Here is a 15821-nt window from a genome sequence, read left to right as displayed (position 1 = left end):
TTGGGACCACTGAAATGGTTTGGCTAATTTGGAGAGACAAGTCAAGCACATTTGCAGCTATTACCCACAGGATTAGTTCCTAATAGTTATCCAAGTTCAGTTAATAACTAGAACAGTGATCAATAATCCCAGATGAGAACAACAGTTTTGTACAGGGATGCTGAATAGAAAATTAAATAGCAGACAATGACATAATGCGTAATAAATTCCAAAATAAATAAATTGAAAATATTTAAGAATATCCATGTTAGATCCTTTAGTGGGTAGTTTCAGAAGCAATTTCATGATGTAGGTGAAACTTTCAGCAACGTTACACCATGAAGCATCACATGACCTCAGCATGCTTCCAGACCGCCCCAATTCCAAAAACTGAAATACACTGAATATTCAGATTATAACATGACCCCTCTCATGAGTTAATATTTTTCTGTTTACTATCTCTCACTTTTCTGCTACCTTGTTAGTGCCTGTCTGCTACCTGATGGAGTTCTGCCTGCCTCCTGGTTCCTTAATGCCTGTTGCCTCCAGTTGCGTCTTAATGCTCTGAGGGGCACAGTTTCTGGAAAAGGGAACGTGAGTATATAATTTTCATATCGCTTTCATTCACAATTATAGAAATATAAAATAATCACTACTGTACAAAGATTTGTTTTTTAAATCTCTAAAATAACTGTTTCTTACTTCCTAAATTTAGCAGAATTTATTTCCGAGTGCAACATGAATTATGAGATTTGTACATTTTTAATTTCATGTGTGTTAAGTTTTGATGTTTGGATTTTGAAGTGGTAACATAAAATAACCTCTATGTGTGTCTGAAGGAATTAACAATTAATTTGTATTTTTGGAGTCATGGTTACTTTTTTGTGTATAAACAGTTTGAGAGAGCCAGTTTTCAGGACTGATGGGTTTGTGTGTATATTAGGGATGTTTATGACAAAATAAAACAATTGTCTCTCAGGGTTTCAGTTAGAAACCTGAGAGTATATGTTGACTTCAATTTCTATTCACAAATCCTTGGAGTCCTGGTAACAAAGTGGGACACCGAGAGATATTGGTGGATGGGAAGACAACACAATAATCAGCTTTAGAGACTTGAGTCACAGCATAAGTTAGCAAACAAAGTGATACATATTACTTGGCAGGCTTAGGTAAAAATAAATAGGTGAATAATGACCTTCTGTGTGAAAGAAAACGTGATGGATGCGATGAACCCATATGATCGAGTGAAGATTTAATGAATCTTATCTGGGCAGAGGCATTTGGAGTTTGGGGCCAAGTGGGCAATTGCTGTAGTTTATCAAGTTGATGAAAATTATATCAATTTAAGTCATATAAGCAGAGGTCTGAAAAATAGCAGTTTTTTTTAAAATGGTGTGAATCCCAATAGATAGTGAAAACTATCGTCTTCAATTTAAGAAAACTACTGATTGCTATACCAGCTGCAAATACTTAAGTAGGAATGAAAACCTAATGTTTGGTTCTGTAAAAAGGAAAGTTCCCCTAAATCACAAAAACAGACCTGGATCACTTATAGGTCCTACATTTAAGTGTTCTTTCTTTTTACAGAACCAAAATTAGGTTTTCATTCCTACTTAGGTGAGGATATCAGTACCTCACTGATAATCCTCTGATGTTTGAAGACATCAAAAGTTAACTATGACTGCCACAGTTTGTGAATGAGAAACAACAATACAAAAGGGTGTAGAGTTGTAAAAAATGGTAATCAAAGTGTTGTAATGGAAGGTTTCGGAACTTACAAGGGCAGGTAACCAAAGCGGGAATACTTGAAGGTGGATGAATATTAAACTCAGTAAATCATTATAGTTCTGTGTTTATAGCCAGGATAGAATTAAATCTTCAGGAGCTGGAGAATACCATCAGCAAAAGAGTTGTTACAATGAGAGAAAAATAGACTAAAGTTGAAGAAAGCAAAATTGTCTGAAGACTACTTTTAAAAAAAGTAGAGATTATATTAACAGATCAGATACCAATACAGCAGAAAGCAGTAAGTCCCAGAAAAACTTGGAAAACCACAGGATAGCCTGGATAAAAACAAAAGATAGTCATAGGCAAATTTATTTGCAAGTGATTGTTTGCTTATGAAATAGATCAGTAAAATATTTAACCGATTATCAGCTAGCCACCTGGAACTAGATCTGTACATACGGCAGCAAGGTTAGAAATGAAACTAAATGGAACCGCTTAAAAACCCTATGGTAATGCTCCACATTGATGTAAATATGACATATTGAGTAATGGGGAGTGTTTAAAACTGCACTTATTAGGATTATGTCAAAAATCAGATGGGGAATACAGTGAAATACTCTATGGGGTACTTTCAACATTTCATAAAAGAGTATGAGGTCACCAATAAAAGGAGTGGCTGACAGTGTGGAATAAACAAACATGATAGATTAGCTCTACGTAGAGTTTTTCACAACTACCAGACCTCTCAACTTTACGGCTGTGACTAAAGTTTTAAAGTAAGAAACACAGCAGTCATTAACTCAGGAGAGTGTTTCTTATCTGGGGACAAATATTCTCTAGGACACTGTATTAGCTCCTCTGTTCTTCTTTGAAATATTGCTGTAGGATATTTTACATCTACCTGAAGTGTCAGAAATGGCCTCAACTTACTATCATCTCTACTGGAGTATCTGCTTTGTTATATTTTGCGTTCATGTCCTAGACTGAAAAAACTATCTTGAGAATTAAGAGATGAGAATATCACCAACTGAGTCAAAGTTGGTATGTAGAAAACAGGAGGAATAGAAATATATGTACAGTCCCATGAACCAGAGCATAAAAAGGCACGTTCTGAGCATCAGGGATACCAGAAGATGAATACAAGTTGAAGCTATGGGAAGTAGAAAACTACATGAACCAATTTTCTTTTAAGCATTACAATGCCTAAGAAATGCTAATTCAACAATTCTTTACATAACTACTAAAAGCTACTCACCAGATGAAAATGTGACAGCACAACATTTTCCGTGAAAGGATATGAGAGTCCGCCATGGATCAGTCATGATCTCATTGCATGGTGGAATGGGGATGAATGGCCTACTCCTATGTTAAGTCACTATTTAAGTAACAGACAGATGGGAAATTAGGTGCTGTTTAGGTGTCAAGGAGACTGGAACAGTGCAGGCGTATTGCATTGAGATAGAGGATCAGCTGTGATCACACTGAGGGGTGAGTGCAAGTGATTGGCCAAATGGCCTACTCCTGTTCTTGCTCCTTTTTTTTAATATTTATAAAACCTTTGCTTTGCATCACTTCCTTTTGAATTTCTTCTCCTTGAAATCTCCTTGACACCTATCAGGTGTGACACTCCAGTCCCTCACCGATCTCTGGAGGATAACCTGCACAAGCCTTCCAGACAGACACCAAATTATAGATATAGAGATAGCCACTCCCAAACATCCCAGATGTCCTCCTATTTCAAGGACAGTAACTTCCTCCATCCGGTGATCAAAAATGCCCTCAACCACATCTCTTGCATTTCCTGCATCTCTGCCCTCAGACTCCCTCCCCCCAACAAAAGTAATGACAGAGTCCCCCAGTCCTCACATCCCACCCCACCAACCTCCACATCCAGCGTATCATTCTCCATCACTTCTGCCACCTACAATCCGACCCCACAACCAAAGAGATATTTCCCTCCCCACCCCTATCTGCCTTTCGCAGGGACCGCGCTCTCCGCGACTCTCTCGTCCGCTCCACACTCCCCACTAACCCCACCACACCCGGCACCTTTCCCTGCAACTGCAGGAAGTGCTACACCTGCACCTACACCTCCCCCCTCATCTCGCTTCAAGGCCTAAAACAAACCTTTCATATCAGACAGGGGTACAACTGTACATCCATCAACTTGGTCTACTGTATCCACTGCTGTTGTGGCCTCCTCTACCTTGGTGAGACTAAACATGGACCCAGAGGCCGTTTCATAGAGCATCTGCGCTCTGTATGCGACAAACACCACCAACTTCCGATTGCCAACCATTTTCACTCCCCCTCTCACTCCCTGGGTGACAAGTCCATCCTGGGCCTCCTCCAGTGTCCCTGTGACACCACCCGCAAACTGGAGGAGCAACACCTCATATTCCACCTCGGGAGCCCACAGCCTGATGGCCTAAACATGCAATTCATCAGTTTTAAGATCTCATCCCATGTCCAACCCTCCCTCTCATCTCGGCCTCCTTGAGCTGACACAAACTGTCCATCTTCTCTCCCACCTATCCATCCACCCACCCATCCCACTGACCAATCCCCAACACTCCCTACCTGCACTCACCTATCACCATCCCACCTATCTTCCCCAGTCCCTCTCCCCATTTCTGAAGAAGGGTCCCAAACTGAAAGTCAACTTCCCTGCTTCTCCGATGTTGCCTGGCCTGCTGTGTTTTTCCAGCTCCACACTGTGTTGTCTCAGACATCAAAATATGTTGTGCAGAATTTACATTCTCAGTCATTCGTGCCAGTGTGTCCCCTTTTCAAAAAAAAAAATTAGAAGTTCAATATAATCGTAGATGATCTGGAGTTATGATCTGTCTTCCATGATAACTTCCAATCTAGTTGACTGCATCCGCTGCTCACAAGGCTGTCTCCCCTACACTGGAGAGACCAAACTCAGACTGGATAACCACTTTACAGAAATATTTTTGTGAAGTCAATAAGCATAACCCTAGTATCCAGTCATTTGCAATTTCAATACACCATCACACTTTCACATTCACTTTTCTGTCCCAGGTCTATTAGTGTTCTAGTAGAGCCCAAAGCAAGCTGAAGGAACAGCATTTCATTCCTCAATTAGGCACACTGCAGCCTCTTGGACTCAACAACTTCAGATCATCAATTCTGTTCTCCAGTTTGTTTCTCCCCCATACCCCTCTCTCAATCACTCTCTCCATTGTCTACATCTTGCTTTTCATGGTTTTATTTTCACTCAGAACTCACCTTTATTGTGTCATTAGCACCTACTCTCAATCAATGCCTTGCCTTCTCTACAAGCATGTCAGAAATCACATAACACCAGGCGGAAAGATCTCTCTGCCTACAAACTGTGTCTGTACGCCCTGCTCTCTCACTGCACCTGGCAAAGGGGCTACACTCTGAAAGCTTGAGAGATTCCAAATAAACCTGTTGGGTGATAACCTGGTGTCATGGGACTTGACTTTGTCCACACCAGTCCAACACCAGCACCTCCACATCTCTATAACGATCACCAATCCCATTGCCATTTGATACCTTTGATCTAGAATTAATCTTAATCCTTTAAATCCCTCTATTTTTTGTGGTCTGCTCTGCTATTCCACTTGCCCCATTCCCTTCAACAGCATGAAGTGTGGGACTTTTCCACATCTTTTCAGTTCTGAAGACTCATTGGGCTCGAACCATTAACACTTTTTTGGCCTTCACAGATATTCCCAGCCATGCTAAATCTTTCCAGCATTTCGTTTTTAAAAACAAAAAAGTGGGGAAGGTTATTTAACATTTCAAAAATAAAGCAAATGGAACATAAGTACAACATGAAATACATTTCCATAATCAACTCATTTCACAAAGTATACATGACACTTTATAAGTCAAGAAGCACATTAAAAGGAATGGGAGCAAATATTGTTTGAACAAATCCTGAAGGAGGACGTAAGAGGCTCATTTAACAGAAGAAAGCTCAAAGTAAGGTATTCTTTCAGTATCACAACACGAAATTTTGGATAAGCACAAAGTCATAAATAATCTGAACAACTACACAATGAATATTGGGACCACAGTTGTTGACAATTTACCTATATGATTTGAACTTTACAATCAAAAGCAACTTCTAAATTTACAGATGACACCAAGTTGAAGGTGAGGCAAGTCAGCTTCAATAATGTGAAGCTAGAAAAGCACAGCAGGTCAGACAGCACCCAAGGTGCAGGAAAATCAACATTTCAGGCAGAAACCATTCGTCAGGACTGGGGAGGAGGAGGAGAGCCCAGAACTAAATAGAGGAAGGGGCATGGGGCTGGCGAAGGGGTAGGTGGGATGGTGATAGGTGGATGCAGTAGGGGGTTATTGTTATTAGTCAGTGGTAAGGGTGGAACGGATAGGTAAATAGCAAGATGGACAGGTTAGGTCAAATTAGGGAGGTGAGAAGCAGGGAGAGGGCTGGACATGGGATAAGATTGAGGGTGGAGGGATTTTGAAGCTGGTGAAGTCAACATTGACGCCATTGAGCTGTAAGCCCCCAAGGCAAAATATGAGGGGTTGTTCCTCTAGTTTACGTTTGACTGGGACAGCCAGGTTTATGGGTTTTGGAGAGGAGCTAGATAGAAATGGGCGGTGTGGGGGTGTTGGGGAACTATCAAGTTGGTGGCTGTGGACGCGAAATCTCCCAAAATGATGAGCTTGTTGATGGTCTGGCAGGTGATGATTTGGTGATCACAAGTGGCGGGGTCATGATCAAGGAGATGGTAGGAGGAGGTGTCAGAGAGTTGGCATCTGGCCTCAGCGACATAGAGGTCAGTACACCATACTACCATTGCCCACCCCCATCAAGAGGTTTAATAGCGAGGTTGGCGTTGGAGTGAAGGGAGCAGGGGGTTGCGTGTTCTGATGGAGAGAGGTTGGAGTAAGTGAGATGGGTGGAGAGGTCCAAGCGATTGATGTCGTGGCAGCAGTTTGAGATGAAGAGGTGCGGTGATAGTATTGCGAACTGACCTCTACATTGCCGAGGCCAGACACCAACTCTCTTGACACAGCCTCCTATCGTCCCCTCGATCTTCACCCTACCTCTGATCATCATCAAACCATCATCTCCCAGACCATCAACAGTCTCATCACTTTGGGAGATCTCCCATCCACAGCCTTCAACCTGATCATTCCCCAAACCCACGCCACCCATTTCTATCTCCTTCCCAAAGTCCATCAACCCATTGTCTCTGCCTGCTCCTGCCCAACCGAGCTCATCTCCTCCTACCTAGACTCTGTTCTTTAGCCCCTCGTCCAGGAACTCCTTACCTACATTCAAGACACAACCCACGCCCTCCACCTTTTCCAAAACTTTCAATTCCCCAGCCCTCAACACCTCACCTTCATCATGGACATACAGTCCTTTTACACCTGTATCCCCCATACAGAGGGCCTAAAAGCCCTCTGCTTCTTCCTCTCCCGTAGGCCCAACCAGCCCTCCTCCACTGACACTCACTCTCATTTGCTTGGCAGAACTGATCCTCACCTGTAACAATTTTCCTTTGATTCCTCCCACTTCCTACAAACCAAAGGGTTGGTCACAGGCACCCGCATGGGCCCGAGCTATGCCTGCCTCTTTGTGGGATTTGTGGAACAATCCCTCTTCCACAACTACACTAGCACCATCCCTCACCTCTTTCTCCATCATACTGATGAAAGCATTGGTGCTGCTTTGTGCTCCCGTGAGGAGCTCAAGCAGTTCATCAACTTTGCCAAAACCTTCCACCCCACCCTCAAATTCACCTGGACTGTTTCTGACACCCCCCCTCCCCTTCCTGGGTGTCTCCATCTCCATCTCCAGAAGCCAGTTCACCATTGACATCCATTTCAAACCCTCTGACTCCCACAGCTGCCTCGGCTGCACCTCCTCTCATCCACCCTCCTGCAAAAATGCTATCCCATACTCTCAATACCTCCGCTTCTTCCACATGTGCTCTCAGGATGAGGCATTTTTCTCCAGGATATCTCCAGAGATCCTACTTTAGGGATGGGAATTTCGCCTCCAAGTAATTAAGGATGCCCTCAACCGCATCTTCTCCATTTCCCACACTTCTAACCTGAAACCCCATCCCCCCAACAACAAGGATAGAATCCTCTTAGTCCTCACATACCACCCCACCAACCTCCGAATTCAACGTATCATCCTCTGGCATTTCCACCACCTGCAATCAGACCCCACCACCAAAAAGATATTTCCCTCCCCACCCCTGTCCACATTCCACTGGGAATATTCATTCCGCGACTCCCTCGTCAGCTCTACACTCCCCACCAACTTCTCCACCACACCCAGTACCTTTCCCTGTAACTGCCAGAGGTGCAGCACCTGTCCCTAAACCGCCGTCCAAGGCCCCAAACAATCCTTCCAAATCCAGCAGAAATTCACCCGTACTTCATCCAACCGGATCTATTGCATCCGTTGCTCCTGATGTGGTCTCCTCTACATCAGGGAGACCAAACACAGACTCAGGGACCAGTTCTCGTAGCATGTGCTCTGCACGCACTAACCAACCCAACCTTCCGGTTGCAATCCATTTTAATTCCCCCTCCCATTCCAATAGCAATATGTCCGTCTTGTCCTCCTCCACTGTCAGAATGAGGCCAAATGTAAACTAGAGGAACAACGCCTTATATTTCGCCTTGGGAGTTTACAGCCCATTGGCGTCAATAATGACTTCACACCCACCTTATCAGATGTCCAGCCCTCCCCCTGGTCCTCACCTCCCTAATCTGACCCAGCCTGTCCATCTTACTACTCACCTATCCATTCCATCCTTCCCACTGACCAATCACAATAACCCCTTACTTGCATTCACCTATCACCATCCCACCTACCCTTCCCCCAGCCCCATGCCCCACCCTCTATTTACTCCTGACGAAGGATTTTGGCCCAAAACGTTGATTTTCCTGCTCTTCAGAAGCTATCTGACCTGCTGTGTTTTTTCAGCTTCGCATCTATTGACTCTGACTTCCAGCATCTACAGTCCATTAATAAACTTGCAGAATGGGCAAGTTATCATTAAATGAAGTGTGACACAGACAAATGTGACATAGAACCAAAGTGCTGGAGAATGCAGGAGGTCTGGTTGTACCCGAGGAGAAAGGAACAGAATTCTTCATGTTTCAAACTTGAAACATTAACTCTGCTTCTCTTTCCATAGGTGCTACTAAACCTGATAATTTCTGTATTTATAGAGAGTACACTTAACCAGTATAGATGCACTTAAGTGCAGGTCATACAAGCAAATGAAGGAGAAAGGAATAAATAATTCTGATGGGAGGAAGTTTGAGCAGTGCTTAAAACACAGGTATGGACTGACTCAAGAATGTCAAGGCCATAACTAGATCAGACATTATCGATGTCAGAGTAGACTCAAATTGCCTTCTCCAGATCCTAATTCATATATTACACATATTCTCTGTAACTACTTCCTCTGAATTTTAAGTAAGGGGAGACACAAGAGACACTGTCAAAATAAATTATCCTATATGGACTTCCGGACTCCTCTATAAAAAGGAAGACATTGTCAATAAAGCCTTTAATTCAATTTTCTTTCAATTTACCTTGACAGTCTATTTCCTCATACTGATTTCTTTTTAATATGAACAAAGTTAAATAACAAAAGGAAACAAGGATTTTAAACTGAATGCATAACGGAAGAAAAATAATTGAAATGGATGCAGTTATCACGAGTGACTGCAACTTCCTAGGCTAGAGAAATCTGAAAAAGTGCTAATAAAAGTAACATCATGATCTTGGAAGGCAGTAAAACACACTAACTTTCAGAAATTACCGAACGTGTCTAGCAGAAATCTTGTTACACAAATTCAGTCAATCATAGTACAAGACAATATGTATCGACATGAATAGAGAATTAGTTAATAAACTGGCTGTAGAAGGACAGCAGAATAATGGATTAAATTAGATTTTTCTTGTAAAGAGCCAGAACAGACATGATGGATGGAGTTGCCTTCTACTATATAGTAAACCTTTCTGATTTTATTTACTTTCAGATATACAACTAAAAAGCTAGAGCACCATTCCAAGAAGCTGATTATCTGTATGAGGCACCCCTCAGGCCACAAATGAAAAACTATGCACAAAGTTTTGTTGCCATTCTACAGCACAAACATCTAGGCACTGGAGAAAGGGGACAAACATATTGATGATTAGCAAAAGGCATTTGAGTTTAGACAAGAGTTTCTAGAGTTTGGGAATGTGTATTCTTAAAAGAAGGCTTAGTGGAAATAATATTTAAGATTGCAAGCATATTTACAGAGTGAAACCCACCAGCATTTCCACAAAATTCCAAAACCGTGCAGCATGCTCAGAAGGTCAAGAGGTAATGTGCTGATATGTTCAAATGAAAGACTCTATATAGAAGATCAATGTTGGAGATCATAAAGATTTGACTGAGTTAAATCTGAAGATTCGGATCTAGTTCAGGAGGAGGCAGGACCGTATCCTTGATGACGAACTCTAATAAGCAATCATGTTGCAAGTTTGAATGTGTGTGTGGCCGTATTAGTCTGTCTGAAAGCGTCACAAATAGTACCAAAACCCAGTAAGATTTGAAAAGTTATCAACTACATTTTGGAAAACACTACTATGTAGAGCTTCAGGACAGGAGATTGTCTTCACTATTTTTGATAGAGTTGCAAAGGAAGAAGTTCTTTGTAACTACTATGCTGTTAGTATGTGTTATGTTGAATAAATATTTCAGCGGTGTACAACCCAAAATTATCTGAAAGAATCAAATCAGTAAAGTCAAGTGAATTGTCTAACATGTGAAATGTGTCCAGTTATAAAAGATTTTCTATTCAGTCCTAGAGTCAAGCCATACTTCACTCATTATTGCCTATTTACATCACCTTCTCGTTCATGGGGCATGGTATATCAGTATAAAAACCAACTCGTAGCTCTGAACTCCAAGTAACAACTATTAAAAAAATTCAACAAAACTTTAAAGCACTATTAGTTTTTGGGGTCAGTTTGATGTATTACATAACCTTTTCCATTAATTTCCCTGATTCTAAAGGATATTTGGATTAGAGATCAATTAGAATCTGGATAAAATAATGGGACCGATTTTCCAACTTTAAGTAAAATCAACAATTATACCTTTGCAATTGTTCGATAGCGTGCAGACGTTTTGTTACCCTTCTAGGCAACATCATCTGTGCTACCTCTAATCGAAGCGTTGGTGTTTCGCTTCCTTCCGGATTTATATGATCCTCTGGTGAAGCCTGGTTCTCAACACGGGACTCCATTAACAAACACATAGAAATAGACCCCATATACAGACCGCAGATAAAACAACAGAACTGGAAACAACAAGACCATCACACCAGAGGATCATATAAGTCCAGAAGGAAGCGAAACACCAACGCTTCGATTAGAGGTCACACGGATGATGGTGCCTAGTAGGGGAACAAAACGTCTGCACACCACAGGACAACCAGTTCGGCGAGCTAATGAACAACTGCATCCACAACCCGAGCTACACATTTTTACTAAGACCTTAAAAATTATACCTTTCTTGTTTAGTGGTCGTTTTCTTACACAAACACATATTCTTTGTTCATCGATCTAAAAGGAAAACAAAATTTTAGTACAGGGCAAGCTGTTCTAATAAGGCATGCATGTAATATTCACACCTCAAAAGTGCCAGGCAATGATCATCTCCAACAAGAGAAAATACAACCATCTTTACTGACTTTCAAAGACATTACCATCACCAAATCCTCAGTCATTGACATCCTGGGGTTAAGGACCAAAAACTCAATTGGACCAACTACACATTGTGGTTACAAGGTCAAAGACTAGAAATTCTGCAGACAGCAACTCACCTCCAGACTCCAATCTACAAGGTGCAAGCCAGGAATGTGAGGAAATGCTCTGCATTTGGCTAAATAAGTGCAGCTCTGGTGACACTCAAAGAAAACTCAATATCATCCAGGACAAAGCAGCTATCTCAACTGGCACTTCTTCCACCACCTTTAACATTCACTTCCTCCACTAGTAGTGCATAGTGGCAGGAGTTTGTTCAAAGTACATGATTCACCTCGGCAATTCACCTCGCCTCCTTCATCCATAGCACCTTCTAAGCCCATGACCTCTACCACCATGGAGGACAAGGGTAGCAGATACAAGGGAGCACTGCACTTGTGAGCTCCCCTCCAAGTGATGCACCATTCTTACTTGGAACTATATTGCTATTCCTTCAATGTCACTGGGTCAAAATCGTGGAAGTCCATTTCCAACTACAATGGTTAAAGATCACCATCACTTTCTAATAAGCAAAAGCGTTAACACACACACACAGAGAGAGAGAAAGTTTTTGAAAAATGCTTCCAAGCTATCAAACTTTCGCATTAGCCAATATGGTTACTTAAGGTAAACAGACAGAAGTCATTGTTCATATTGGCACAAATGGTAGATGTCAAGAGTGACAAGGTCTTACAAAGGCAATTCAGGGAGTTAGGTAGTAAACTAAAAAGCAGGGCCTCTAAGGTTGTAATCTCAGGATTACCCCCCATGCCATGTGCTACTGAGGCTAGGAACAGAAACATAATACAACTGAATACATGGTTAAAGAGCTAGTGTAACGGGAAGGGCTTCAGATATGTGGATCGTTGTGATGTCTCCCAGGGAACGTGGGACCTATACAAGAAGGACAGGTTGCACCTAAGATGGAGGGGTACCAATATCCTGGCAGGGAGGTTTGATAGTGCCTTTCAGGAGCCTTTAAACTGGTGTGACAGGGAAGTGGGAATCAGAGCAGCAGGTCAGTAAGTATAGAAACTGGGGAAGAGCTGGAAACTAAGGCAAACATAGCTGAGAGGAAGAGCAGTCAGGGAGAGGCTGCTGAGCCCAGCAGAACTGGAGACTTGCATTTGCTGTATTTGCTTCAATGCAAGAAGTACAACAGACAAACAGATAAACTTAAAGCCTGAATTAATGCATCCAATTACGATGTTGCTGCTATCACAGAGAAATGGTTGAAAGAGGGACAGGACTGGTAGCTTAACATTCCGGGATATTGATCCTTTAGATGAGACAAAGGAGGAAGCAAAATAGATAGGGGAGTTGAATTACTGGTTAGGGAGCACATCACAGCTGTGTTGAGGGAGGACACCCTAGAGGGATCTTGCAGCACGGCATTATGGGTACAGCCCAGGAACAGGAAGGTGCAATCTCAATGCTGGGATTGTACGACAGAACTCCCAGCTGCCAGCAGGAGATAGAGGAAGAGATATGCAGTCAAATTCAGGAAAGATGTGAAATAACAGGATGTAGTGGTGGATGATTTTAACTTCCCCCAAATTGACTGGAACTTCCTTAGTGCCAGGGGTTTGAAAGGGGAGCAATTTGTTAGGTGTGTCCAGGAGGATTTTTGAAACAGCATGTGGATAGTCCAAAGAGGGAGGGGGCCATACTGCACCTAGTATTGGGACATGACCCCAGCCAGGTGATCAAAGTTTCAGTGGGGCAGCATTTTGCAAATAGTGACCATAATTCTGCAAGTTTTCGTATACTTGGATAAATATAAGACTGGACCTCGAACAAAGGCGGTAAACTGGGGAAAGGCCAACTATAACCGAATAAGGTTAAGAATTGGACAATGTGGATTGGGGGCAGTTGTTTGAGGGTAAATCCACGCCTGAAATGTGGGGGCCTTTTAAGGACCAGTTTGATTAGAGTGCAGAACAGGCATGTTCCCATGAAAACAAAGGACAGGAACGTCAGGATTCGGGAACCTTGGATGACAGGGGAAATTATCGGCTTAGTCAAATAAAAAGGAAGCATATCTAAGGTGTAAGTAACTAAAAACAGACAAAGTCCTTGAAGAACATAGAGAAAGTAGGAAGGAGCTCAAATGGGGGATTACAGTTAAAAGAGAATCCCAAGGCATTTTATACATTTATTAGGAGTGAGAGGGTAGCTAGGGAAAGAGTCCGTCCACTCAAGAATAAAGGAGTGAGGCTAAGCGGTGGAGCCACAGGAAATGGGTGAGGTCCTTAATGAGTACTTTACATCGGTATTCACCTTACAGAGGGACACGAGGGATATTAAGGTTAGGGAAAGGTGTGTGAATGCTCTCGGGCAGGTCAACATAACAAAGGAGTAAGTGTTGGTGTCTTGAAGTACATTAAGGTAGACAGGTCCCCTGGGCCAGACAGGATCCATCGGAGGGTACTGCGGCAGGCAAGGGAGGATACTTTTGCATCCTCTTTGGCCTCAGCAAGGTTCCAGAAAACTGGAGAATGGCCAGTATTATTCTTTTCTTTGAGAGGGAACAAATAATCCAGGTAGTTACAGGCCAATGAGTCTGACATTAGTGATGGGGAAGCTGTTGGAGAAAATACTAATCAGACAGGATTTATTCACATTTGGAAGCGAGTGGACTTGTTAGTGATAGACAGCATGGGTTTGTGCAGGGAAGGTCATGTCTCATCAATTTGATTGAGATTTTTTGAGGAGGTGACAAGAATACTTGATGAGGGGAAGGCAGTGGATGTTGTCTACATGGACTTTAGTAAGGCATCTCACGGCAGGCTGAACAGAAGTTAGAGTCTCATGGGATCCAGGGTGAGGTTGAGCCAGTTAGATGGTTACAAAACTGGCTTGGTCATAGGAGGCAAAGAGTACTGGTGAAAGGATGCTTTTTGGAATAGAGATCAGTAACTAGTGGTGTTCTGCAGTGATCAACGCTGGGACCTTTGTTGTCTGTCATATAAAAATGATCTGGAGGAAAATGTGGGTGGTCTGATTAGTAAGTTTGAGGATGACACCAAAATTTGCAAACTTGCAGAAAGCGAGGAGGACTGTCAAAGGATACAACGGGATATAGATAGATCACAGATTTGGGCACAGAAATGGCAGAGTTTAAGTTGGGACAAATGCAAGGTGATGCATTTTGGAAGATCAAATTCCGGTGCGACTGACACAATAAATGGCAGAACCCTTCGAAGAACTGACATATAGAAGGATTTGGACGTACAAGTTCACAGATCCCTGAAAGTGACAACACGGGTGGACAAGGCTGCCTTCATCAGCCGGGACTTCGAATATAAAAGTTGGCAAGTCATGTTACAGCTGTACAAAACTTTAGTTAGGCCATATTTGGAATATTGCATGCATCACAGTACCAGAAGGACGTGGAGAGGGTGCAGAAAAAGGTTTACCGGGATGTTGCCTGGTCAGGAGGGTTTTAGTTATGAGGAGAAGTTGGATAAACTCAGATTGTTTTCACTGGAAAGACGGAGGCTGAAGGGCGACCTGATAGAGGTCTACAAAATTATAAGAGGCATATATAGGGTGGATAGTCAGAGGCTTTTTCCCCAGGGTGGAAAAGTCAATACAAGACAATACAATACAATACAATACAGCTTGATAGACACACGAACGTGAGATGAACAGAGGGACAGATACTGCTCATGGACAATAAGTAGCAGGTCTAAGTAAGGACTAGGGATCGGCGTAGACTTGGTGGGTTGAAGGGCCTATACCTGTGCTGTTTTGTCTTGTGTTATTACATTAAGTTATGTAACCATCGAAAAGAGTAGCTGGGGGATAAAACATAGCTGCCAGCTGTCTGTGATGCTTTGTGAAATTATCGAAATGCAACAGGGTTTGAATTCTACTAAATTCTACTAAAGAGAGAGACATTCATTTTTTTAAAAATAAAATAATTGTAAGTCTCTTTATACTCCAAATAAGCTGAATTGCCTCACAATCATACAATCAAATGGTTATAAACACGCTAAATGAAATTCCAACCTAAAGTAAATAGTCATTAAATAAGCATTCCTCTCTGAAGCATCAAAGAGCCTTTATAAAAGTCAAACAGACTTTATCACCTTAAAAAATTATATGAACATTGAAGGTTAGTAAGAGTAATTCAATAATAATCGTAGAATAAACCTAGAAAGATGCAAAAATGTGAATCTGACTTTTTTAATACTGTTCTATGGACATCATGCAACTTTCTCAACTTTGAAAATTAAACACTTGCTTTTAAATTTATTTAGAAAATAGTTTATCAAAATACGAACAGGACAAACTTCAAATCAACACCACT

At 42.0% G+C, this 15821-nt stretch overlaps 1 protein-coding gene across 5 annotated transcripts in view; it reads right to left on the bottom strand.

Annotated features, from left to right (window-relative positions):
• Positions 1-15821, bottom strand: part of kif2a (kinesin family member 2a) — a 141685-nt gene that overhangs the window by 60202 nt on the left and 65662 nt on the right. For all 5 annotated transcript variants that reach the window (XM_048602256.1, XM_048602265.1, XM_048602276.1 and 2 more), the window contains exon 8: positions 11272-11326. In XM_048602256.1, the coding sequence (XP_048458213.1) occupies positions 11272-11326 (55 nt within the window). The remainder of the gene's footprint in view (positions 1-11271; positions 11327-15821) is intronic.

This window comes from Rhincodon typus, chromosome 1 (genome assembly GCF_021869965.1).
Source record: "Rhincodon typus isolate 14 chromosome 1, sRhiTyp1.1, whole genome shotgun sequence".
Classification (NCBI taxonomy): domain Eukaryota; kingdom Metazoa; phylum Chordata; class Chondrichthyes; order Orectolobiformes; family Rhincodontidae; genus Rhincodon; species Rhincodon typus.
Note: the sequence above shows the minus strand (reverse complement) of the source record. Positions and strands in the feature narration are given on the sequence as shown.